Source organism: Bos mutus, chromosome 28 (genome assembly GCF_027580195.1).
Source record: "Bos mutus isolate GX-2022 chromosome 28, NWIPB_WYAK_1.1, whole genome shotgun sequence".
Taxonomy (NCBI): domain Eukaryota; kingdom Metazoa; phylum Chordata; class Mammalia; order Artiodactyla; family Bovidae; genus Bos; species Bos mutus.
This window is the reverse complement of record NC_091644.1, coordinates 43007073-43034379: the sequence shown is the minus strand read 5'-3', so window position 1 is coordinate 43034379 and position 27307 is coordinate 43007073. Positions and strand designations below refer to the sequence as shown.

Sequence of the window (27307 nt, the reverse complement as noted above, 5' to 3'; positions counted from 1 at the left end):
TGCTCCTGCTGGACTTCCTTATCGTCTTGTCTCCTGTGTGACTGGTCATCCCCAGGACACTCACTGTTGTGTTCAGAAAATTATCTGTAGGAATAATCTGAGACCCAGGCTCCCTAGAGAGGATTTCAGTTTCTTGTGTTGGATACCGGTGGACACTGCTGTTTTTAATGTCAGACCTTTCAGTGATCCATGGTGAGGAGATCACTGGGGTCCCCCTGATCTGCAACCTGCTGTGACCTGGCTCTCCCTATCGCCTGTGCTCCTCTCGGTCACGTGAGACAGCCTGACTGCCCAGACCCAAGTCTGTCTTTTACAAAACTTGTGTAAATATTTTATCTTATGTTCGTTTATTTTATTTAATTGTGATGCAGCACACCTAACATAACACTTAACCATCCAGTTTCTTTATTGAGGTATATTTGATTTATATGTTTCAGGTGTACAGCATGAAAGTCAAAGTCGCTCAGGCATGTCCAACTCTTTGCAACTCCATAGACTATACATGGAATTTTCCCGGCCAGAATACTGGAGTGGGTAGCCTTCCCTTCTTCAGGGGATCTTCCCAACCCAGGGATCAAACCCAGATCTCCTACATTGCAGGTGGATTCTTTACCAGCTGAGCCACCAGGGAAGCCCAGGTATACTGGAGTGGATAGCTTATCCCTTTTCCAGTGGATCTTCCCAACCCAGGTATTGAACTGGGGTCTCTTGCATTGCAGGCGGATTCTTTACCAACTGAGCTATCAGGGAAGCCCTGGTGTACAACATAGTGATTCATGATTTCCATCTAGAGCTAGACAAATATTGGCTGTATTCCCTGTGCTGTGCAATGTGCCCTTGTAGCTATTTGTGTTTACATAGTAGTTTGTGTCTCTTAAACCCTAGAATGCCCAGTCTTGTTTTGTCCTCATTCTCCTGCCCTCTTTGTAAAATTTGGCTCTGTTAATTGTTCTGTCCTTTTCTGAACATCCTTCTCCAGCTTCTCTCCTGGAAGCTTCTAGACTTTGCTGGCTGTTCTTTTCCCTGGCTTCCTCTCTGGCTCTCCTCATCCCTTCTACCGGCTCAGCTGTCCAGGGGGCCAACCTCTGCTCCCCTTCTGCTGACTCTGTGTTCATTCTGGGGGATCTGCTCTGTGTCTGAGCCTCAGCCCCCACCTACCTGCTTATGACTCTCTCCAATTCCAAATTCTCTTTTGGGCCCCTGATTAAGGGTTCTGCTGTGGCCTGTGTGGTGGTCCCAGGGGTGTCTCATACCTGAGTCGTCAAGTACCCTTTTCCCATCTTTGATGGCTTTCTGCTGGAGGATAGTGTGACCATCCACTCCCAACCCCTGTAGGGGGCCCCAAGATTCCTCTTTGCCTCCCAGCATTTGCTTTGTGTCTGTCACCCACTCAGCTGCCCGTCTAGCCCTCTGTGGCTCTCTGGAGAGGCTGGGGTACCACCTCCCAGTTCACAGGTGCCCAGGTGAGTCCGAGCACCAGCCAGGTGTGGCGGGCACTATCTGGTCCTTTTCTCCCTGCTTGGCCCCTGCCAGCATTGCCCCCTACCCTGGACTCTCCATGCTTTCTGCCCCCACCTCTTTGGGGGCACGTTTGTTGCTAGATGCCGCCTTCCTGAAATGCAGATAGGACCATAGCATTTTTCAGCCTAAAATCCTTCAGTGATTCTTCTTCATTTTTAGGAAAAGATAAAACTCCTGTGTTTGGCATAGAAGGTCTTTATTTCCCCACTGCTACCCACTCATGCCTTCACCCATAGACTCTCTGTGTACCTGGCATTTTTAATTATTCTTTCTTTTCTTCATGTCTTTGTAGAAGCCAGTTCCCCACTTGCTGGAATTCTCTTTCCTAATCTCTCCTTGGTTGGCTTCAGCTTGTCCCGTGAGCCAAATCATTATCATCTTCTGGGACATGCTCCCTGGAAGGTCTGAGTTAGACATATGGGGGCTGGAGAGGAAGAGAAGGAAATGAATCCCTGAAGATGCGTTGAGTTGTTTCCCCCTCTCTCAGTGTCGTAACTGCGCCAGGCATGGACCCCCTTCTACTTCCCGTTGTCTTGGTCCTGATGGGCTCTTTCCCTTCTACCTAGATCCAGGGGAGGGAAGAGGATGAGGTGAGGACACATCACTCAGAAGAGTGAGTGATGAGGGGATTTGGGTTCTCAGGGTTCAGTATAAGACTGGTATCTCATGTGTCCCCAGACAGCCTGAGTGCTGGGTTTATAGATACGGTGCACAGCCATGCAAAGCACTGAACCCCAGGGCTGGATGCGTGCTATCTACTCCTTAGAATGCTTAGTAATAAGGAAATGACTTGGTAGATAAAGGTCATTGCTGAAGACAGAATGCAGGTGATGTGTCAGGGTGCACACACGTGTGCTGTGTCTGGATCACATGGATGTCATCAGGGAAGGGTCCACTGAGTGAGGGACATGAGTGCGTCCTAAAGATGATGCGGTTTGGGAAGGGGAACCTGTAAAATCACTACCTAGAGCCAAATTCTGGAGCCTCAGGAGCAAGGGCTTTTCTACAGATGTGAGCAAGGGGGTCTGTAAAGTGGTGCCCTGGATGCGCAGGAGCTCTTACTCAGATTAAAACATAGGCTCCCTGGGGCTTTACACAAGGAATACAACCTGTATAAGATCACATAAGATTATAAGATCATATAGGACTATACAAATGGTTGTAAAAATAATGATTGGGCAGTCATAAGGGGGAAACAGCTATGTTCTGGAGTGTGTCCTGAATGTCTGAGTACACCTCAGGTGTGCAGTGCATTCCCCACCAGAGTTTTACCAGCCTTGATGCCAGATTTAGGACTGTGTAGGCTAGGGGCCCTGGTTCATGTTGTCATGAATAAGAGCCCTCTTCCCAGCTCCTCCCCCTGGGTGCATGCAGCTGTACATGGAGGTGAGGAGCTATGGAAAACGCTCCTTATTGTGATGGAGGGCTTTTCATGTTAAGGTCACCAGCCAGCTCTTATAAGGAGCTCGGGAGAGCTGAAAGGAGCATTTTCCATAGTCTTGGAGCATGACAAAGCAGTACAATCCTGAAACTCCAGTTGAGTAACTTGAAAACTAACCCTTTGCAGCTGATGAATGATTGCCGCCAGTCCAAATCTGTCCCTGAAGCAAGATGGTAAATGACTGGATTTATCATGGGGAAAGCCATTAGGCCCTGGTGTTTTCTAGCCTTTTAGCTTTTAGTATTCAATTGAGACTCGTAATCTCAGAATGCGAATGATGGTTGTTACTTTTGAATAGGCTTGGTTCAGTCTTGGTATTTATTGTTGATTTTAAAATGAGATAGACTAACTTGTTTCTGTCTGTCCATTTTAAGTGAAACTTGTAGAATCAAGCTGTAAGTAAAAAAGTTACTTAATTAGGCATTATGAATTTTTCATCCCAAATATTTAAATTATGTGTAATTGTATGTAAACCTGAATTTAAAGCATTCATCCTGTTCTATCTCCTTTTTCAAAAAGCACTGCCAGTGAAAGATGTAAAAGAGAAACCTGAACGACAGATCAGGATGAGAGACCCTGAAAAATCAGCCAGCAGTACTGACCCTCAGCAACCACCAAGTGCCTTAGCTGCCCGAGGAAGCAGGAAAACCAAGAGTCCTCAGAGGTCATCCACTAGAATAAAAGAACACAGGCACCCGTTTGCCCTCTATGGGTGGGGAGAGAAACAGACGGATACAGGAAGCCAGAAAACTCACAACGTCTGTGCTTCTGCACCCGTGCATGAGGTAGGTGCCAGTGAACGGGCTGCTCTGCTTTCCCCTGGAGGGTGGGGTTGGCCTGGCTGCCACTGGCTATCATACCTGTGGTTGCTGTGATGTTTTGGGACATGGTAGGTCTCAGATGGGCCAAGGAAAGCCCAGGACTGGGCATCTGATCGCAAACAGGATGCAGGATGTTAGCTGCCTAGAGATTGGGGTTTTGCTGGGAGTTTTTGCTGACACCGAGCCAGGTATGCAGATGACTCCACTCTTATGGCAGAAAGTGAAGAGGAACTTAAAAAAAAGCCTCTTGATCAAAGTGAAAGAGGAGAGTGAAAAAGTTAGCTTAAAGCTCAACATGCAGAAAACTAAGATCATGGCATCTGGTCCCATCACTTCATGGGAAATAGATGGGGAAACAGTGGAAACAGTGGCTGACTTTATATTTTTGGGCTCCAAAATCACTGCAGATGGTGACTGCAGCCATGAAATTAAAAGACGCTTACTCCCTGGAAGGAAAGTTATGACCAACCTAGATAGCATATTGAAAACCAGAGATATTACTTTGCCAACAAAGGTCCATCTAGTCAAGGCTGTGGTTTTTCCAGTGGTCATGTATGGATGTGAGAGTTGGACTGTGGTCTAGTCAAGGCTATGGTTTTTCCAGTGGTCATGTATAGATGTGAGAGTTGGACTGTGAAGAAAGCTGAGTGCCGAAGAATTGATACTTTTGAACTGTGGTGCTGGAGAAGATTCTTGCAAGTCCCTTGGACTGCAAGGAGATCCAACCAGTCCATCCTAAAGGAGACCAGTCCTGGGTATTCATTGGAAGGACTGATGCTGAAGCTGAAACTCCAGTACTTTGGCCACCTGATGCAAAGAGCTGACTCATTGGAAAAGACCCCGATGCTGGGAAAGATTGAGGGCAGGAGGAGAAGGGGACGACAGAGGATGAAATGGCTGGATGGCATCACTGACTCGATGGAGATGAGTTTGGGTGAACTCCGGGAGTTGGTGATGGACAGGGAGGCCTGACGTGCTGCAGTTCATGGGGTCGCAAAGAGTCGGACACGACTGAGGGACTGAACTGAACTGAACTGGTAGCTGGAAGGTTTTACTGACACTGAGCCAGGTGGAGGAGGGGCAGGACGCAGGGCTCTCAAGTTCCTGGGGCCCAGGAGGTATAGCCGAGGGGCACAGCCAGGGCTAGCAGCTGCCAGTCTAGATTTGCCTCTGGCCTCCTGAGAGGCTCCTGCTCTGTTGGACTTGATAACTGGCATCTCACGCCTCAGCCCCTTTGTTGCTATCTGTCTATCAGATCACATCTTCTGTGGTTCTCCACATCTATCTAGACTCCTGTTTTCTCTTTGGATTAAATTAGAGTGATTGCATGTCCCCTGATCATCCCTCCCCCAAGGTTTAGTTCTCCTTGGACCCAGGCCTGGCATGTCCCCATGCAAAGACCTGAGAACAAGGCAGATGAGGGTGCCTCACGTGTGGGGTCATATAGCAATGATTGTGTTAGTGCTAACAGCATCCACCAGCCCAAAGCAAAGGAGTGAAGAGAAGCAGAGGTGCAGGCTGTTTGAATTCTCATTAAATACTGCAGTCCAAGTTTACTGAACAGACTTCTGAACTCTAGCAGATAGTGTTGTTTGGAGTGATATTTGAGATAACAGAGTTGTCCTCTGGCAATCCTGTGGAGTTAAGTTGAATGGGGTTCATTAAACATCTTAGGTGGTAAAATCTTGAAATCTTTTAGTATTTTGCTATAAAATATATAAATTCCTTCAATGGAATACTTATTCTTGCTTAATGCTAAGGAGTTCCAATCCTTTTCCAGAGGCAGTTTCTCAAGGCACATGTAGATTAGTTGCTTACCATTTAAACTGAAATGTAGTCCGGTGGACATTTTCTGTTGCCTAGTTTCTGTATTGCTGACAATGGGTAAGACAGAACTCAGGGGAATGGCTCTTCTGGAGAAACTTTTATTCACAGAAGTCCTGAATATGGTGAGACTGACTTGCCTCTGCCCTGCTGCAGGTGACCTGGAGGAAGCTTCATTGTGAATATTCTGGAAAATTAGTGCCAAAGCCACTTGAGTGACTGTTCATTCATTCTGACTCCCCTTAGATCCATGAATCAGCATTGCGAGCCAAGAACAGAAGGCAGGTGGAGAAGAGGAGGCTGGCGGCTCAGAGGCAGCGGGCTCACTCTGCTGATGTGGAGAAAAATAGGCGGGTCAAGCCTGCCTCCTCAGAGAACCCATGGATGACAGAGTATATGAGATGCTACTCTGCCAGAGCTTGAGGGAAGGAACAGTTGCTTGGACAACCTCTTTTTAAAAGTGTAAATGAAAGAAAAGAACAAGACAAAAACTATCAAAAGCAATTGGACACAGGTTTAAGAAACCAACTGATTATGCAAGATTTTTCTTGGGGAATTTCCAAAAGATTGTCTCTTTTGATGAATCCTGGTCACCTACCTCAGCAGTAGGGTGACAACTGAAGCCATAGAAATTTGGTTATTTATGAGGAGAATTCCCTAAATCTTTGATATTCTTATAAGGGTTTTGTTTTAAAGCATCTTAATCTTTTAAGATACTGACACCAAATGCCTTTAAATGGCTGACAGATGCTTAACTTCAGTATCTATGCTCAGTTTAGGTGAAGCCTGTTTTCCTCCTGTTCTGAACAGCTTCTCAGATTCCATAGCTGGTAAGGTCACACCAGCTTGCCACAGAAGATTCCCTTTCCTTATGTGTAGTTTGCTTTGAACATCAAGTTAAAAGTGAGTTTCAACACTACTTTTGATTCCATGTATAGTGAAAGTATTGTAGAACATTGGTAGTTCCTAAACAATTAAATGTTTTTTGCGTTTCAGTTCAAGTACCACTTCATGTGGACTGTGATATTTAAGAACTATCCGGGCTGGGTGAGGGTCATCTTTTCTCTTTAAATTGTCATCTAGGCACTTATATTAATAGTTTAGTTCAAGTGCATTCCAGTAAATGAAGTGTTTAGAAGTAGTACTGAAGTTTCTTTTGAGTCAAAGAGTCACTTTTTAATTGAGATTTTTTAAGGACACTTAATGGGGTACCAGTCACTTGCTACAGTCTCGCCTTTTGGCAGTCACCCACTGTGGACTTCTACCTCTTCTAGAAGAGTTTAGCAATGATACTTACAATTTAAAATCTGAACTTTTACTTAGTAAATTGAGATTGTCTTGCTTACCGGGAGTGGGGGACAGATTTTAAGCTACCTATTAGAGATGTGGATCACCCCTACTTTTCTCCTCCATGGAATTACCAATAACAAAGCCTTGATGATGCACATTGTTCAGACTTTTGGTTGAAATACATTCCTCACAGGTTCCTAGCTGGTAGGTTTTGTGTAGAAGCTAATGTGAGGGGATGCTGCTGTGTGTATGGGCATAGATGTGAGCATTTCAATGAAGTGTTTCCTTCTCTCCAGTACATTTGCTTTTGGGGTAGAAAGTGGTTTTGAGAAACATTTTTTCCATTCAGCAGAGATAGGAATCTACAGTAAGGATGAATGCTAAATTCCTGATAAGAGAGAAAAAAGTTCTTTGCCAACTTACCATGTAGAGATGTGTGAATGAAAATTTGGTGTTTGATGTGCATTTGAGCATTTCCTTGATATTTTTACTCTGGGTCTTTAAAGTATTGTGGTTGATTTCTACAAAAATGTTTCATTCCATGTAAAATCTTCACACAGTATCATCTTACACAATCATATTAAGCTTTGCAAATTTGTATTGAAGAATCATGAGCTTTTAGAAACAACTTAAAATATTTGCGTTATTTTGAGGTGAATATATAGAGAGCTCTCCTAGTCACTATGATGTATGTTTAGTAAGAGAAAGGTCTATGTGTTGTCCAAAATGTCCTTGCTAGGGATTCTGGTGAATCTTGCTGTTATTATAATCCTTAAACACTCCAGGTACCTAAAGATGAAATTTCTGTGGTAATGTGGTGGGAACTGCCTTTAAGACCACTTCCGGCATGTATAGTTTCAACTACCAGCTCCAGTGTTCTGTTCCCCTTGTAGCTGACAGTCTTAGGAAGAGGCTGTGGGGAGTAGCTCAGGTCTACACTGATGGACTGCCTTAGAAACCCTGACCCCTCAAGACCCTGAAAAACCAGACTCTCTCCTTTAAAACACAGACTTGTATTTAATATGGTTAATTACTACTGCAAACTCCACATGCAGATCTGGAAGAACCTAGAGGGTGATATTGGCCAGTATTTCCCCCCCTTTTAAGTAGAGGACCAATGAACAAGATTTTTTAAAGTGTTTTTAATGTGCATGAACAATGAATGAGTCAATATGAAGTAACTGGGAGTCCCCTTCCTGTGTCCAAGCCATTGGTTGGTTAGGGTTTCATTTTGTTCTTTCTCTTTAGGGGTAAAGATGATCTTTTGAACCTACAAAAATTTTTAAGTTGTAACAACTTGATGTCCTACTTTTTCCTTCTCACTAATGTCATTGTGATCATGTTCTTATTCCTTAAGACAGCTTATGAAACAGCGAGGTAATTTAAAATTGCCTTTCATGTTGAAAAATTTGAAACTGAGAATCCAGTGATATTTAAAATATAGATTGAAATAACTGCTGCATAAGAGTCTCCTTTTAAAATTTTAGTTTTTAAGTTCTTAATTAAAACAACTTGTAACATGTTTTCTGTGTTTACTAAAAGCAATAATAAAATAGTAGGTAACACCTGAATACTTCTGCTGGACTGAGGTGAATGAGAATAGGAATCTGTCCTTTTTCTTGCTTTTAAAACCTAGAAGACTGCTCTATTTATGAGGTGTCAAATGCTTGTACTCCCCCATGGCCAGAAAATTCCCAAGTACCTATATACATTTCTTTTAAAGTCTACTAAAAGTAAAATAGGGTGTAGTTTATCTGAATTGCTCGTAATGTAGTAAGCACACATTTGTGTGCTTCTTATGAAATAGCTTTGTCATTGGTTTATCAGATGTAGATTGCTAGTAATCTGAAAGCTCTGAGCACTCTGACGATCAAGTACTGACATTTCCGCTGATGACGTCTACATCCGCACAGCCTCAGCACTGAACGGCCGCCTTTCTGTTGCCCGTCGTAGCTGGCTGAGTTTGCGTGACCCAGCTAAAATGCACAGCAGAAGCCGCCTTTCTGTTGCCCGTCGTAGCTGGCTGAGTTTGCGTGACCCAGCTACAATGCACAGCAGAAGCCGCCTTTCTGTTGCCCGTCGTAGCTGGCTGAGTTTGCGTGACCCAGCTACAATGCACAGCAGAAAGGCGGCTTCTGAGCGCTGAGGCTGTGCGGACGTCAACTTCATCAGCGGAAATGTCAGTACTTGCTCATCAGAGTGTTCAAATGTATTGCTGGCAAAGAGGAAGAGGGGCCAAGCATATGTTAAAAGTGAAAACAACTGTCTTGTTGACTACTTCAGTGGAAAATAGCTCAGTGGGCACTCTTACGTTTCACTGGACTAGATAAAAAATGGTGCTAATATTTATACAGTCTGATTCTGTAGTTGGTTTGGGATCAAATTGCCAATGCCCGACTCATGGGTCCTTACCATAGTCTTATGATCAGTTAAGTAGTATTTAAAAAGTGGTCCTAAACGTGTAACCATGTATAATATTTGAAATGGATTTTGTACAATAGGCTGAATAGGGAGCTGTCCACTCTGTTTACTTAGTACCAAATTCCGTGAGAGGAGCCACGTCCAGGGTTGAGGCCCAGGTTTCCTCCCAGCCTGCTGGTGTGAGAGGAGAAAGCTGCTCCTTTATCATTTATTTCCATTTTGAAAGTCAGGACACCTGAGTGAAGACACTAGAGGCCTCTTTTTGGATTTCTTTATAATTAGCAGAACTGTTTTTCAGAGCTGTCTGCCTGTGTTGTTGTTGTATGTGTATTTTGAGCACTGCACTCACTTTAACATTCTGAAGGCACTAAGGCCGGGCACCTACAGTCACAGAGCTCAGGCGGTGGGCATTTGGGGCTGTGTTTTCTAAGAACTGTGTGTTGCTTTTAGCTTGTATTTAATATTGTAGTTACTTGGAAAAATGTGAATAAAGTTCATTAATACTACAGGCTAAGCTTCTGTTTTGTGGGCAGTAATTCTGATTAGTACATTAATGGTTGAAGAGAATTCGATGATTATATGGACTCCTAAATGTATTTTTCATTAGATAAATATTTAGTAAGGTATATTACATCCAGGAAGAGATACTTTCTGTGTATACACTTTGAATTAAACTCCACATTTTCCCAGTCTTTCCCTCATACCTTATTGCTTTGAAAATTACAAAAGGGATAGGGCATGGGCAAAAGAAGCTTAAAGAGATTTGTTGTTCAGTTGCATTCAGCTCGTTGTGAACCCATGCACTGTAGCCCACCAGGTTCCTCTGTCCATATGATTTCCCAAGCAAGAATACTGGAGTGGGTTTCCATTTCCTTCTCTAGAGACCTTCCTGACCCAGGGATCAAACCCAAGTCTCCTACACTGGCAGGCAGATTCTTTACCACTGAGCCACCAGAGAAGCCCTAACTCAAAGAGAAGTGTAGAGTAAAAAGTCAAAGTTCCTTTCAATACCACCCCCTCACCAATATTCTACATCCCTTCTTAGAGGAAACCAGACCTTTTTTCCCAGGCACTTGGAGGTACATATACACTGTTGTTGTTGTTGTTGTTTTTTGCACAAATATGGAATAATGCTATGCATATTCTGTAACTCCCCAGCTTTCCCTCACCTGCTTTCCTTGTTCATACTGTCCCCCTGATCCTAATTAGCCAGCCAAGCACCTTTGAGAGTGGGCTGCCTGGCAGACCCCTCCTCAGGTCTCAGACTGACCACAAAATTCTGTACATGTGAGGCAGGTCCAAAGAGCACTGCAAAAGCTTTGAAGGCTGAACTGGCATTGGAACCAGCATGCCAGGACTTGGGGCCTGAGCCTAAACAGATTGATTACTTGATAAAACAAAAACGCCAGCATTCTCCATAGGACTTGGTTGTATTTCATCATGTAATATTCAAAATACCTATGAGGCACTCCAAATTACTCAGCATATGAAACCATGAAAATGGCTATCATGGAAAAAGGCAATCAGTAGCTGCCATCATAGCCTTGAAGGAAGCTGTTATTGAAAAGTTCAAATGAATGATCACACTCTTGAAATAAGTATTAAACTAGAAATTTTCAGTAGAGAAATAGATAATAGGAAAATCAAGTGACAATATTAGAACTGAAAAATACTCCAACTGAAATTAAAAAAACCTTGCTAGATAGACAGAATAGCAGGTTGAAGATGACAAAATAAAGATAATAGATCAATACAAATCATCCAATCTGAAGAACAGAAAAGGGCTGGAGAAAAGTTTCCAGGTTGTGTTATAGGAATCATAGAAAGAGAAGAGGAAAAGTGTAGTGCTTTAAAATCATCTGCAGAAATGATGGCTAAAATCCTTCCAGGTGATCTGAGTGAAGCTGAAACAGAATAAACCCAAGAAATCCAAGCCCAGATAACATCATTAACTGATGAAAACTAACAGACATCTTGAACGCAGCCAGGGAAAAGTGAGAGTGACTTACAGGGGGACAGTTCATATGCCAATGCATTTTTTTCATCAGAAACTATGGAGGCCAGAAGTAAGTGGCACATTTCTTAAAGTGCTGAAAGAAAAGAACTGTCAACTTAGAATTCTATATCCAGTGAAATGTCCCTCAGGAATGAGGGTGAAATAAAGACATTCTCAGATGCAGGAAAACTAAGAGAATTGAGAGCCAGAAGACCTGCTTTAAAGAAACAGCCAAAGGATGTATTCAGACAGGAGAGAAGTGATACCAAAGGAAGCTGGGAGCATGGGGGAATGAGAACAGCAGTTCTAGAATTCGGTCATTTGTTCTGGGTCCCAGAAACAGCTCCAGAGCCAGAAAGGTGAAAGGAGTGCCTTGTCACTCATAATAGGCTCCCTTTTCAACACACATTTTTGAAGTGACTTTTGGCCAGCCCTAAGAATACTGTCTGGTTGCCAGGGAAACTGAGTGCAAAGAAAGGGTTGGGACTTTGAGTCCTACCCCCAACTTCTGACCTCCAGGGAGGAGAGAGGGGCTGGAGATTGAGTCAGTCACCAATGGCCAATGACTTAATCACTCACACCTATATGACGAAGCCTCTGTAAAACCCAGAAATCCAGGGTTCATGGAGTTTTCTGGTCAGTGAACAGGTGGAGATGTGAGAATGGTGCCCACAGAGCAGGGAAACTGCACCCTTTCCCCTACCATGCCCCCTACATGTCTTCCATCTGGGTGTTTTTGAGTTATATCCTCTACAATAAGGTAGTAATCAAGTAAATAAATTGCTTTTCTGACTCCTGTGAGCTGCTCTAGCAAATTAGTTGAACCCCAGGAGGGGGTCCTGGGGTGGTTGCTTAGAAGCACAGGTGACAGCCTGGACCTGTGATTGGCATCTGAAGTTGGGATAGGGGCAGGCTCATGGGGCTGGGCCCTTAACTCGTGGGACCTGCCACTCTCTCCAAGTATGGTGTCAGAATTGAGCTGAACTGAAGGACACTCAGCTGAGGTTGAAAAACTGCTTGATATGTGGGAAACCTCTTCTCACCTGGGGTCAGAGTTGGTCAGAGGCAGAAGAGTTCTATAGTGGAGGAGACACAGCAGTGGGCTTTCACTCAGACCCTAACAACAGAGCTTCCAAAGAGACGAGCATCTGTGCCAACAGTGAGAGTGTGAATGTGTGAATGTTCCTAAAATCTGGCAGACTCTTGTGGGGAGCGTGGCAGACAGCATCTCTACAAAATGACAGAATGCAAGATGAACTGGGGTTCTCTGCACGCATGGGGACAGCAGCACTATGAAAGAATACAAAGTGGCTCTGGTGGCTGGATTTTACTGATCTGCCTCTGTCCTCTTAGTGCAGTCTCTTAAACTGGTCTTCCAGTAAAAGGGAAAAAAATAAACAGTTAAAAAAAAATACATGCCAATCATCTTATAAATTTTAAGGTTTTTATAGCCTGGACTCAGGGCCTTTGATATAGCTAATACTCCATACATCACAGAAGCCATATAAATCACTGTCTTTAATATGGATTATACAATAAAATAAAAATTGCTGCTGCTGCTAAGTTGCTTCAGTCGTGTCCGACTCTGTGTGACCCCATAGACGGCAGCCCATCAGGCTCCACCGTCCCTGGGATTCTCCAGGCAAGAACACTGGAGTGGGTTGCCATTTCCTTCTCCAATGCATGAAAGTGAAAAGTGAAAATGAAGTCGCTCAGTCGTGTCCGACTCTTCGCGACCCCATGGACTGCAGCCTACCAGGCTCCTCCGTCCATGGATTTTCCAGGCAAGAGTACTGGAATGGGGTGCCATTGCCTTCTCCGAAAATAAAAAATTATTACTCTATTAAAAAAATTTAAAAACTACAAAGCAAATTGTCCTGAGGCAAAATATTATGAAGGAACACATCTGACTCCTGAAAAGAGAACTAGACAAATTTATAAAGACTTCAATACTCCTATCAGTAATAGAACTAGTAGACAAAAAATTAATAAAGATATTAGAAGGGCTAGACAACATCATTAACCAACTCACATTTATAGAACACTCTACCAAAAAAAAGAACAAAAAATTTTCACTGCACATGGAACATTCATCAAGACAAGTCCATATCCTGGTTATTAAAATAATCTTACATTAAAAATTATACAACTCATGTTTCTGACTATGATGAAATTAAACTAGAAATCAGTAAAGAAGGGAAAATCTCAAATCAGTTGGAAATTAAATAACCTGCTCATAAATAATCCCACCAAAAAGATGGTCTCAAGAGAAATCAGAAGATATTTTAAATGGGAGAAAAATGAAATGTTGTAATTTAAAAAACTTTAAAAATTTTGGGCACAGTTACAGCAGTGCTTAGAAGAAACTGATTAGCATTGACAGCTTATGTTAAGAAAGAAGATCTCAGCAATAATCTAAGCTTCCATCTTAGACTAGAAAAAAATAAGCAAAGCAAGACCACATCTTCAAGAATGAAGGAAAAAGAAAAGAGCAGAAATCAATGAAATTGAGAACAAAAACAAATGAAGCCAAAAGCTGTTTCTTTGGAAAGATCAATAAAATTGATAAGCCTCTAGCAAGCTTGACAAAAAAGAACAAGCCATACATTAGCAATATCAGGAATAAAATGTGGTTATCTAAATCTGAATTTCACTATTAGCCAGGGTTAGCTTCTTTTTCATGTTGATCAATCATCTATTTTTTTGATGAATGGCGTATTTATGTGCTTTACCAAGCTTAAAATTATTTGGGAAAAACTGGAAAAGCACACTGCCTTTTAATTTTTCAGTGGGTTTCTATCTGCTTAACTAGCTAGGATCTCTGTATATCTGATACCAATCTTCTGGTAAACACATTGCAAATACTTTGTCATAGCCCAGTGCTATGCTATGCTAAGTCACTTCAGTCGTGTCCGACTCTGTGTAACCCCATAGACTGCAGCCCACCAGGCTCCCCCGTCCCTGGGATTCTCCAGGCAAGAACACGAGTGGGTTGCCATTTCTTTCTCCAATGCATGAAAGTGAAAAGTGAAAGTGAAGTCGCTCAGTCATGTCCGACTCTTAGTGACCCCATGGACTGCAGCCTACCAGGCTCCTCCGTCCATGGATTTTCCAGGCAAGAGTACTGGAGTGGGGTGCCATTGCCTTCTCCGATAGCCCAATGCTAACTTTATGCTTTCTTTTGTGGTATTGTTGTTGTTCAGTCACTAGGTGGTATCCTACTCTTTTTGACCTCGTGGACTGCAGCACACCAGGCTTCCCTGTCCTTCACTATCTCCCTGAGTTTGCTTAAACTCATGTCTATTGAGTCGGTGATACCATCCAACCATCTCGGGAGCAACCAAGACTGTTGCTCCTCTTTCCTCTTGCCCTCAATCTTTCCCAGCATCAGGGTCTTTTCCAATGAGTTGGCTCTTTGCATCAGGTAGCCAGAGTATTGGAGCTATAACATCAGTACTTCCAATGAATATTTAGGATTGACTTCCTTTACGATTGACTGGTTTGATCTCTTTGCTGTCCAAGGGACTCTCAAGAATCTTCTCCAGCACCACAATTCAAAAGCATCAATTCTTTGGGGCTTGGCCTTCTTTATGGTCCAACTCTCATATAAGTACATGATTATTGGAAAAACCATAGCTTTGACTATTCAGACCTTTGTCAGCAAAGTGAACTGACTGCTTAGCTTTGTCATAGCTACTCTTCCAAGGAGCAAGCATCTTTTAATTTCATGGCTGCAGTCACTGATTTTGGAGCCCAAGAAAATAAAATCTGTCACTGTTTCCATTTTTTCCCCATCTTTTTTCCATGAAGTGATGGGATCAGATACCATGATCTTAGTTTTTTGAATGTTGAGTTTTAAGCCATTTTTTTCACTCTCCTCTTTCACCTTCCTTAAGCTCTTTAGTTCCTCTTCACTTTCTGCCATTAGGGTGGTATCATCTGCATATCTGAGGTGGTTGATATTCTTCTGGCAATCTTGATTCCAGCTGTGATTCATCCAGCCCAGCATTTCACATGATGCAATCTGCATGTAGGTTAAATAAGCAGGGTGACAATATACAGCCTTGACATACTCCTTTCCCAATTTGGAACCAGTCCGTTGTTCCATGTCCAGTTCTGTTACTTCTTGACCTGCATATAGGTTTCTCAGGAGGCAGGTAAAGTGGTCTAGTATTCCCATCTCTTTAAGAATTTTCCAGTTTCTTGTGATCAGTGCAGTCAAAGGCTTTAGTGTCATCAATGAGGCAGAAGTAGATGTTTTTCTGGAATTCCCTTGCCTTTTCTATGATCCAACAGATGTTGGCAATTTGATCTTTGGCTCCTCTGCCTTTTCTCAGTCCAGCTTGTACATCTGGAAGTTCTCAGTTCACATACATACTGTTGAAGCCTAGCTTGAAGGATTCTGAGCATTACCTTGCTAGTGTGTGAAATGAATACAACAGTGTGGTAGTTTGAGCATTCTTTGGCATTGTCCTTCTTTGGGATTGGAATGAAAACTGACCTTTTCTAGTCCTGTGGCCACTGCTGTGTTTTCCAGATTTGCTGGCATATTGAGTGCAGCACTTAAGCAGCAGCATCTTTTAGGATCTGAAATAGCTTAGCTGGAATTCTATCACCTACACTAGCTTTGTTAATAGTGATGCTTTCTAAGGCCCACTTGACTTCAGACTCCAGGATGGCTGGCTCTAGGTAAGTGACCACACCATTGTGGTTATCCAGGTCATTAAGATTTTTTAAATACAGTTCTTCTGTGTATTCTTGCCACCTCTTCTTAATCTCCTCTGCTTATGTTTGTTGTATAGGAAATACTAATTTGTGATGTCAAACCTCAAACACTTTCTTTACAGATGAGGTATTTAGTGTCACCTATAGAAAGATTCACTCTTTGGTCATAATAAAAATTCTGTATGTTCTTCCAGTGCCTTAAAAAAAAACAAAACAAAACAAAAAAAAAAACAAAAAACTCACCTTTTGCTTTTAGACCTTTAATCCAACTAGAATTAATTTTTAGTGAATATGAATTTGAGATCAACCTTTTTTAGAAAAAATTGAATTAAATGGGTAGAAAAAGGACTTAACACCATCCAGTGAAAGAGCTTTTACCGATTTAAAATGTCACATAGTACTTTTTCATAAACTGCAACAGATACAAGGGAAAGGTATGCTGCTCCTCTATGGATCTACACCTGAGCTCAAAGGTTTTAATTTTGCAGTGAATTTTAGTATTTGGTATGGCAAGTCTTTTTCTTGGGGATGGTCTTGATTTCTGTCTCCTGTACACTGTCACGAATCTCCGTCCATAGTTCATCAGACACTCTATCAGATCTAGTCCCTTAAATCTATTTCTCACTTCCACTGTATAGTCATAAGGGATTTGATTTAGGTCATACCTGAATGGTCTAGTGGTTTTATCCACTTTCTTCAATTTCAGTCTGAGTTTGGCAATAAGGAGTTCATGATCTGAGCCACAGTCAGCTCCCAGTCTTGTTTTTGCTGACTGTATAGAGCTTCTCCATCTTTGGCTGCAAAGAATATAATCAGTCTGATTTCAGTGTCAACCATCTGGTGATGTACATGTGTAGAGTCTTCTCTTGTGTTGTTGGAAGAGGGTGTTTGCTCTGACCAGTGCGTTCTCTTGGCAGAACTCTATTAGCCTTTGCTCTGCTTCCTTCTGTACTCCAAGGCCAAATTTGCCTGTTACTCCAGGTGTTTCTTGACTTCCTACTTTTGCATTCCAGTCCCCTATAATGAAAAGGACACCTTTTTTGGGTGTTAGTTCTAGAAGATCTTGTAGTTCTTCATAGAATTGTTCAGCTTCTTCAGCGTTACTGGTCAGGGCATCGGATTGGATTACCGTGATATTGAATGGTTTGCCTTGGAAATGAACAGAGATCATTCTGTCGTTTTTGAGATTACATCCAAGTACTGCATTTCAGACTCTTTTGTTGACTATGATGGCTACTCGATTTCTTCTGAGGGATTCCTGCCCACAGTAGTAGATATAATGGTCATCTGAGTTAAATTCACCCATTGCAGTCCATCTTAGTGTGCTGATTCCTAGAATGTCGATGTTCACTCTTGTCATCTCCTGTTTGACTACTTCCAATTTGCCTTGATTCATGGACCTAACATTCCAGGTTCCTATGCAATACTGCTCTTTACAGCATTGAACCTTGCTTCTATCACTAGTCCCATCCACAACTGGGTGTTGTTTTTGCTTTGGCTCCATCCCTTCATTCTTTCTGGAGTTATTTCTCCACTATCTCTAGTAGCATATTGGGCACCTATTGACCTGGGGAGTTCATCTTTCAGTGTCCTTTCTTTTTGCCTTTTCATGCTGTTCATGGGGTTCTCAAGGCAAGAATACTGAACTGGTTTGCCATTCGCTTCTCCAGTGGACCACATTCTGTCAGACCTCTCCACCATGACCTATCCACCTTGGGTGGCCCTACACAGCATGGCTTAGTTTCATTCTTAAACAAGGCTGTGGTCCATGTGATCAGATTGGCTAGTTGTCTGTGATTGTGGTTTCAGTCTGTCTGCCCTCTGATGCTCTCTCTCAGCGCCTCCCGTCTTAACCTGGGTTTCTTTTACCCAAGATTCTTAAATTTCTCCAAGCCAGGCTTCAGCAATACATGAACTGTGAACTTCCAGATGTTCAAGCTGGTTTTAGAAAAGGCAGAGGAACCAGAGATCAAATTGCCAACATCTGCTGGATCACAAAAAAAGCAAGAGAATGCCAGAAAACCATCTATTTCTGCTTTATTGACTATGCCAAAGCCTTTGACTGTGTGGATCACAATAAACTGGAAAATTCTGAAAGAGATGGGAATACCAGACTACCTGACCTGCCTCTTGAGAAACCTGTATGCAGGTCAGGAAGCAACAGTTAGAACTGGACATGGAACAACAGACTGGTTCCAAATAGGAAAAGGGTACGTCAAGGCTGTATATTGTCACCCTGCTTATTTTAACTTATATGCAGAGTACATCATGAGAAACGCTGGGCTGGAAGAAGCACAAGCTGGAATCAAGATTGCCGGAAGAAATATCAGTAACCTCAGATATGCAGATGACACCATTCTTATGGCAGAAAGTGAAGAACTAAAGAGCCTCTTGATGAAAGTGAAAGAGGAGAGTGAAAAAGTTGGCTTAAAGTTCAACAATTCAGAAAACTAAGCTCATGACATCTGGTCCCATCACTTCATGGGAAATAGATGGGGAAATAGTGTAAACAGTGGCTGACTTTATTTTTCTGGGCTCCAAAATCACTGCAGATGGTGATTGCAGCCATGAAATTAAAAGACACTTACTCCTTGGAAGGAAAGTTATGACCAACCTAGGTAGCAAATTAAAAAGCAGAGAGATTACTTTGTCAACAAAAGTCCATCTAGTCAAGGCTATGATTTTTCCAGTAGTCATGTATGGATGTGAGAGTTGGACTATCAAGAAAGCTGAGCGTAGAAGAATTGATGCTTTTGAACTGTGGTGTTGGAGAAGACTCTTGAGAGTCCCTTGGACTGCAAGGAGATCCAATCAGTCCATCCTAAAGGAGATCAGTCCTGGGTGTTCACTGGAGGGACTGATGTTGAAGCTGAAACTCCAATACGTTGGCCACCTGGTGCGAAGAGCTGACTCACTGAAAAGACCCTGATGCTGGGAAAGATTGAGGGCAGGAGGAGAAGGGGACGACAGAGGATGAGATGGCTGGATGGTATCGCCGACTCGATGGACATGAGTTTGGGTGGACTCTGGGAGTTGGTGATGGACAAGGAGGCCTGGCGTACTGTGATTCATGGGGTTGCAAAGAGTTGGACACAGCTGAGCGACTGAACTGAACTGATGGCAAGTCTCGCCACCCCTACCTTGTTCTTTACTTTCCTTGGTTATTTTCTTTCCTATATGAACTTTTGAACGAGCGTGTTGATTTCTATTTTAACATTCCATTCAGTAATTTTATTAAACTTTATTGAATGTACTAATTTTGAGGCGACTGACATCTTTATAGTAGTAGTGAGTCTTTGTACTCCCAAATAGAGTATGTCTCCTTTTAAGCTGGGTCTTTATGTATTTATTTAATAAAGTCTTCATTGAAAAAGTCTTTCATATTTCTTGCTGGATTTCTTCTCCCCTTTCCATCCGATTTTGTAGACTGTTCTTGCCTCTGCATAAGAAGAGGCTGAACTAGGAGGAATGATGTTACCTTTCTAATGAATGTCAATGAAGACAGAAATTGATGATGCTGTCACTAATCATATATTTTGGAATTACCTCATGAGAACCAGAGAATTGGAAACAACCCAGTTGTTTATCAATAAGGAGCTGGTTACAGAAAATATGTCATATCTGCACAACGGAACATTCTGCTGCCCTCAGTAAGGAGAAAGCTCTCACTCCAAGGTACAATGTATATGGAAAAAGACAATGTGTATAACATGTTGCTTTTTGTTTAAGAAAGGGAGGAGTAATAACATCTGTATCCACGTCAAGAAACTCTGCAGGGATACACACACTAGCCAGTGGTTACTATGAGGTGTAGGGAAGGCAGGGAGCCAGGGGGAGGCAAGGAGGCCCCAGGGTGACTTTCCACACTGCTTTCACTTTTGACACATAAGAATGTATTAGCATTTAAAAAAAAACTCCTAGAGAAAACAGGAAAAAGCAGAAACTAAATACCCACCCTTTGAAAATATGTATCCCCCTGAAAACTAAGCTTGTGATGGTTAAGCCAGGCTGGCCCCCATATCCACAGCTGGGGGCCTGTAGGGCCATGGACCACAGCCTCCTCTCCTGGGCCTGAGCTGGTTGGGAGCATACCTTGAACATCTGTTGTTGTTTAGTCTCTAAGTCGTGTCTGACTCTTTTGCAACATCACAGACTGTAGGCCACCAGGTTCGTCTGCCCATGGGATTTCCCAGGCAAGAATACTGGAGTGGGTTGCCATTTCCTTCTCCAGGGGATCTCCCTGGTCCAGGGACCAAACCCGAGTTTCCTGCCCTGGCAGGCAGATTCTTTACCATATTCAAAACATGGAGATTGTTGGATAGTGAGGTATAAGTCCTGAATTTACACCAAATAGACTAACCTTTCCTAGGAATACAATTTTAACTTGATTACACTAACAATAGGAGCTTATCAAGTTTTTCAGAAGAACCTGGGCTTGCTTAGGTGAGCCAGGCTGCTGGTTTTTCAAGCGTTCCCACACAAACTCCGCTCCACTTTCCTCTACAGCAGGACTGACTTCCCAGGAACAACTGTGGTGTCCACTTCATGACAAGAGCACACATAGCCTGTGACTGCTGTTTACAGATTAAACAATACCTTCTTCATGACCACCAAAGGTTAAAATTTAATAAAGACAAAATATAAACCTTAATTGAAAAAAACAGCATGAACTTAAGTTTGGGTCTCCTGCACTGTTGGGCTTCCCTGGTAGCTCTGCTGGTAAAGAATCTGCCTGCAATGCAGGATACCCTGGTTCAATTCCTGGGTCAGGAAGATACACTGGAGAAGGGACAGGCTACCCACTTCAGTATTCCTGGGCTTCCCTGGTGGCTTAGAAGGTAAAGAATCTGTCTGCAATGCAGGAGATCTGGGTTTGATCCCTAGGGTGGAAGATCCCCCAGAGGATATGGCAACCTACTTGAGCATTCTTGCCTGCAGAATCCCCATGGACAGAGGAGTCTGGTGGGCTGCAGTCCATGGGGTCACAAAGAACTTGACACAACTGAGTGACTAAGCACAGCACGGCACTCCTGCGATGTTAGCGGGAGGGTAAATGGGCACAGGCTCTCTGGAGGGCAGTTCGGCTTTCTGGCCCTTAAAGATGAGCACATCTTTGACTGGCAACGCCACTCCCAGGCTTCCCCTGCTTCCACATGCGGGCAGATGCCCTGGCCCGGGGAGCTGATGACAATGCAGCGTCCCAAGCAGAAGGGGGTAATTTACATGCCACTCCCCTCCACCCATCAGGAGCCACCTACAGGGGGTACAATGAAGAAAGGGAAGTGAGGGGTGTCTTCAGCACCAGCAGATGCCCTCTGCCCACGTCTGCACCAGCGCAGGGAGCCTGGTGGCCTCTGGGCAGGGGACACTATGCCCCTTGCCTAGAATCTTGCTGTGAATGTGGCTTCGATTTAAAGCCAAAACACTGGCCATGTTGACTGTGAGAGGTAGACTGAACTAGTTAAGAGTGACTACTTGTGACAACTAGGCATCCCTGGCGGCTCAGATGGTACAGAATCCACCTGCAGTGCAGCGGTCCCAGGTTCAATCCCTGGGTCAGGAAGATTCCCTGGAGACAGAATGTCAACCCACTCCAGTGTTCTTGCCTGGAGAACCCCATGGACAGAGGAGCCCGGTGGATACAGTCCGTGGGGTTGTCAAGAGTCAGACACAATTGAGCAACTAAGCACACAAGTCCTTGTGACAACTATCATCGCTGTTAATCCATCTTTTACTGGTTTTATGCCCTAGGTGTTGACTGGGCCCTGAGATCTTTGAGGACTTCATGAGAATGGGGGCAGAGGGAGATTCTTCTGTCTGTATGCTTCTGCCCCTTGAGAGGAACCTTGTGGGTCAAAACCAAATACCTGCTTCCTGCCAAGAGCCCCGTTCAACAGCCCACCTTGCTGGGGCCCCATGCTGGGCACTGCACCCGGTCCCTCATGGATGGTTCCCGCCCAACACTGCTGGCTGTGCCCTCAATGATGTTTTCTATGAACTAGACTTGTACCCACATGAGGTACATGAGGTACCACATGAGGTACCCACATGTTCTGATGAGGTCACCCCATGAGAACAGCTCTGACAGTGAGGGAGACACCATCCACTGGGACGTCCCTGAGGACAAACAGTAGACTTGGCCTAAAGTTGAGGCTGATACATGGATCCCAAAATGTAACTGAATTGGGTAAAAGTCTGAAGTCACCCCGCAGTGTTTAAAGCCAACATTACTCTTGGAAATTAGAAAAGGAAAGCCAGAGTAGAATAATCAGATAGTTACAAATCAAGTAAAAATAAGTGTGTAAAGACTTTTCTTCTCTTATTGCTCAAGGACCAAGTTAAATAAGCAGAGAAGAAGCAAGAGAAGAGCAGCAGCACAGATGAGGGCCAGCCGGGGTCAGGACTTTATTGACAGACGGCACAGGAGTGTTGCCACAGTAACCACATACAGTACATGTAGTGGGAAGGGGTGTGAGGCAGAGACCACCACCCAAGGCCAGGAGGGCCACGGCCAGAGCACAGGCCCTCAGGCAGGGTCTCACCTTTACAGAGTAACATCTGACCCACAGCAACTTCGATACAGCTTTCACCACAAAACACAAGAGTATTGTGACAAGCATTCTGAAAACCAGTTGGCATGCATTTTCAGTCATGCATTTTCAATTGATAATATTTTCAATGTGTTGAAGGCAAGGACAACAAAACAAGTTATCAAACTTGCAAATTTCTCTTTTTTAAAGCATGGCTTCACAGTGATGAAGTCAACTTGTTTCCCACCTCAAACGGTTTAACACTAAAGGTATTTTAAACATGGAAAATACTCTTACCAGTTAGGGTGGGGAGGGACGTGGGAGAGGGGTTCAGGATGGGGGCGACACATGTATACCTGATGTATCATGCTGATGTATGGCAAAAACCATCACAATATTGTAATTATCCTCCAATTAAAACAAATAAATTAATTATATAAAAAAGAATGCTTTACAGTTCTTGAAATTCCAATAAACATGAGTGTTTGAAATTGCCATCAATTTTGAAGGAAAAGAAAAAAAAGATTCCAGTCAACAGAAAACCCAGTGCTCTGTCCAATGGTGCTGCATGGTGGAAGCACAGGGCTTCCCCGGACCTGCCGTCCACTTCCTGGGGGTGGTGGCCCCTGCCTCTGCATCTCAGGCACCTGGGCTGTGGAGTGGGCCTACTTCTGTTCTGTGCCACCGCAAAGGGCTGTTTTGAAGGTTCAATCAGATGTTACATGTGAGAACACTGCTAAATTGTAAAAAATGCTATGCCCCTTTAGGTCTCAGTTACAGACATTTCAAATGACAATATTAAAAATGAGCGTTAAACTAAAAATTCTCCATAATTTCTTGATAAACTGTGTTTTTTTTAAAGGAAGAAAAGTGGGCACGAAATCCTGTACCTTGATCAGAGACACAGTGAACAACCAAAGCAGCACTTGGGTGCTGAATGTCACCAAGTGCAAAAGTAGAGTTCTCACAGTTAAGGTAGGACTAAACTAGCTGATTTGAAAAATCAGCTAAAAACAGGTATAAACAACCTAAATAGAAAAACAAATTTAAAAGCTTCAGGTGAAATCATTTCATCTTAAAATTAGAGTAGGGAAACTATTATTTGCCATTCCTCTACTACTGCTTTGAAAAGGCAGCAGTTAATTTTTATAGCTCCAGCTTCTGCTTCAACACAAGGACTTGTCAATTGTAACAGAGTGTGTGTTAACAGAATTTTCACACATTTAACCCCAAACACTTATGACCCATCCTGCAACTCTTGGATAGCTGAGTGGGTCTAGGCCTGAAAGCAGACGTTTATCGACAATCACATCCTCAGTTGCTCCTCACAGCCTCATGTACCGGTCAGTGCAGACAGACAACACAGCATCCTGGACAACTGCTTGCCCACAGGCTGTACTGTCATGTAACAATAGGCCAACTAGGAGTGTACAGATAGAGTTTCCAAGAAATACTGATCCAAACAACAAAACCTGCAACTTAAACAGTAAGGCTCTTCACCTAGAATGTAAAACAACTGGAGAACTATGCAGTGAAGCCAACAGTCACAAATGCCTCTTCATTTGAGATTTTAGACAGTTATGATTTTAGACAGTTTTGTTAAAAATATGTCTTGGAGAAAAGTGTTTTGGACTGAAACCTGGATGTCCAAATGCCTATCCAGGTTTGGGAAGTTCTCAGTCATCATTTATTTAAACAAGCTTCCTGCCCTTCCTCGCCCCTCTTCTCCTGGGGCTCCATTGATGTGCAGACTATTTCTTAATGGTGTCTCAGAAGTCCTATAAGCTTTTCATTTCTCTTCATTCTTCCCCCCACCCACTTCTCTGGATAATTTCAAATGCTCTGTCTTCAAGCTCACTGATTCTTTCTTCTGCTTGATCTAGTCTGTTGTTGAAGCTCTGTATTAAATTCTTCAGTTCAGTCATTGTGCTCTTCAGCTTCAAAATCTGTTTGGTTCTTCTTCGTGTTTTCTATTAAACTCCTCATTTTGTTCTTGCTTTCATGATTTTGTTAATTGTTTTATCTATGTTCTCCTGTAGCTCTCTCAGCATTTTTACAACAATTATTTTGAATTCTTTGTTGGGCAACTCATGTATCTCCATTTCTTTAGGGAGAGTTGCTGGAAATTTACCACGTTCCTTTGGTGGTCTCACGATTCCCTGATTCTGTGATCCCTGAAGTCTTGCATATAGGTGTGTATGCAGTTACCTCATCCACACTTCATGAGCTGCCTTTGGTATAAGACCTTCACCTCAGGTTGGGGATGTGCTGGAACATGCTGTGACCCAGGCCCAGTGGTACAGGGTGTCAAGTGCAGGTATGTGTCTGGGTGGGAGGGATACTGTCATTGACTCAGGTCACTGAGGGTCACAGCATCCACTGTGTGGTTCCTGACAAGCACTGTTGGGGGTCTGCAGTGTCTGCAAGGGCTGGTGGGTTCCCCAGTGGCACCTCCAGGTTCAGCATCTAGGGATCGGGGCAGGAAGCAATGATGACCTGGAGCTTGAGGCATGCACACATCTGGCTGGGGAGGCCAGCTGATCAAGACAGGAAGCACTGATGACCTAGAGCTCAAGGCATGCACACATCTGGCTGGGAGGCCAGCTGATCAAGGCAGGAAGCACTGATGACCTGGAGCTCGAGGCACACACACAACCCGCTGCAGGTGCACGTGTGACGGCAGGGGCTGGTTGTAGACACACACAGAGTGGTGGGGAACGGAGCCAGTAGCAAGGGTCTGGGCCAAGTGTGGGCCCATCAGGCAGGTGGTGTGCTTTCCCAGAGCTGCAGTATCTTCCCACAGGCATGTACACAGCAGTGGAAGCTGGCGATAGGGATCAGCCTGGGTGTGTGCAGGTACACAGCTGGAAGGGGCTGGCCACAGGTATGCACTTGGCAGTGGGGTCAGCCTCAGGGCCTAGGCTGGCATCTTGCACCTGTGTAGCTTCAGAGGTCTGGATAGGTTGCCAGTCCAGATCCTGGGCTCTAGTGGGGCCGGGGTGGGGTGGGGGTGGGAGGGTGGGGTGGGGGGTGGGGGTGGGAACAGGTAGCAGATGGTTGGGGATTGAAATTTCCATGGGGTGGTGCTGCAGAGGACTGTGGTCCAGGGCACTAGGAACCATGGTTTTTAACAGCTGCATGTTCGATACTTGCTCTGTGTCTCAGCTTTGCCAGTCTCTGAGTGGGATAAACTCAACAGGTCCTTTGTTTGATGCCCCAAAAGGCTGGGGAAGCTGGTCACACCCATGCCCTTTCCTGGGGTGGCGAACTCTTCCTAGTCTGGGAGGTTTCTCTTGGTGCTGAGAAGAGCCTGCCTAGGGGATGGGAGATAGCAGACAAAATGAAGCTCTTTTTCCTTCCATTTCTATGTGATTATTCTCAGGTTTTTGTCCCACTGAGTTGCTGAATTTTCTTAAGTAGATTCCTGAGCTCTCTCAGAACTGTTTATCTCTGCAGATAGCTAATTGCTGGTCTTTGCGCGGGTGGGCGGGCGGATGGCGGCTGGGGCCTCCTACTTCACCATCTCAGTGATGTCAATTGAAAATGAGCTCTAGGAGTTATGAGGCTCCCTCCCAGGAAGGAAGGGACTGAGCGGGATCACATGACCACTTTTTAGGGACTTTGTACAACAGGCACCTTGCGGTGGATAGGCTTGATGTCCATGTACTTTAGAAGGACCTGGGAACAAACCCAACTCCGATCATCTGTTCTTTTCACAAGCACTTCAGTCCCTTCTATGTGCCAGGCCCTGGGCACACAGAAGGCACCCTTTTCAAAGGACATCTCAGCCCAGCAGAGAAGACAAAGACAATACATGAATCAATGTGACCAATAGCAAAAGAAAGGCCAGGACAGAGACATACTGAAGCAGCGTGTGTCTGCGTGTGTCAGGAGTCAGGGCTGGGGACAGCTCCCAACTGTACCTGTCAGGACAAGGGGGCTTCAGCCTGAAAGACCTGGACAAACAGTGGGGTGCAGCATAGGTGAGGATAACAAAACACAGTCCCTACAAAGGCACAGAGGTGATGAGAAATCAAGGGGCGTTCAGACAAACACAAGTGTCCTGTAAAAGCCCCATTTTCCCCAGGAAACAGGCACAGCATGAGGGCATATGACCAATGTTTATGACTACAGAAACCACTATGATGGCTTTTCTGATGCTGTAGACTTACCCAGAAATCATCATATCACAAAATTTCCTAATCAGTGTAAAATGATTTGAGGGCTCCTACCCAACATACATAAATCAGCAGTTTTACTCTCATACAGAGTTAGCTGGCCCACAAATATTTAATAATCCAATTATTTATATGGTATTTTGGAATATGACATTTTCAGAAATTTAGCATTTTTTCTTATAATTTTTCTTAAAATGCTAGTTTTCCTTTAAAATGAAATTTACACATGACATCAAGAAATTAGAGAAGGGAGCTATCAGAGCACAGGCTATCTACTTTTCATCCAGTTCCCACAGGTGAAGGACAACATCCATCCTTTAGCATGAAGGAGCAAGCTGACATTCCTGCAGACTCAACCACATCATCCTTGGTTAGCGTTAAGTTCCACAAATGTGTACATCACGTTCAGTACATTCCTTCATGTGGACACACTGAGAAGAATTAATTAAGAGGGCCTTGCGTTACTGCAGTGGCAGGAGTGATACTGAGAATGTCTTAACAACCAGCACGACAAGGCCTCCCGCTTCCGAGGCTGCACTGGCTGTGGGTGCAGGTTGGCT

At 43.8% G+C, this 27307-nt stretch overlaps 2 protein-coding genes across 9 annotated transcripts in view; one reads left to right on the top strand and one right to left on the bottom strand.

Moving 5' to 3' along the window:
- Positions 1-18985, top strand: part of CCSAP (centriole, cilia and spindle associated protein) — a 29516-nt gene extending 10531 nt beyond the window's left edge. For 3 of the 6 annotated variants that reach the window (XM_070364641.1, XM_070364640.1, XM_070364639.1), the window contains 2 exons: positions 3482-3747; positions 5854-6587. In XM_070364641.1, coding sequence (XP_070220742.1) covers positions 3482-3747; positions 5854-6030 — 443 coding nt within the window. In that variant the 3' untranslated portion in view covers positions 6031-6587. Of the gene's footprint in view, positions 1-3481; positions 3748-4400; positions 4885-5763; positions 6588-18299 lie in introns of those variants that run through there. The other 3 variants (XM_070364643.1, XM_070364642.1, XM_070364644.1) reach the window with 3 other exon arrangements.
- The window catches only part of RAB4A (RAB4A, member RAS oncogene family), a 72021-nt gene continuing 45417 nt past the window's right edge, over positions 704-27307 (bottom strand). The window contains exon 8 of one of the 3 annotated variants that reach the window (XM_070364646.1): positions 704-1945. The gene's annotated coding sequence lies outside the window, so the exon portion shown is untranslated. Of the gene's footprint in view, positions 2084-22425; positions 25884-27307 lie in introns of those variants that run through there. The other 2 variants (XM_070364645.1, XM_070364647.1) reach the window with 2 other exon arrangements.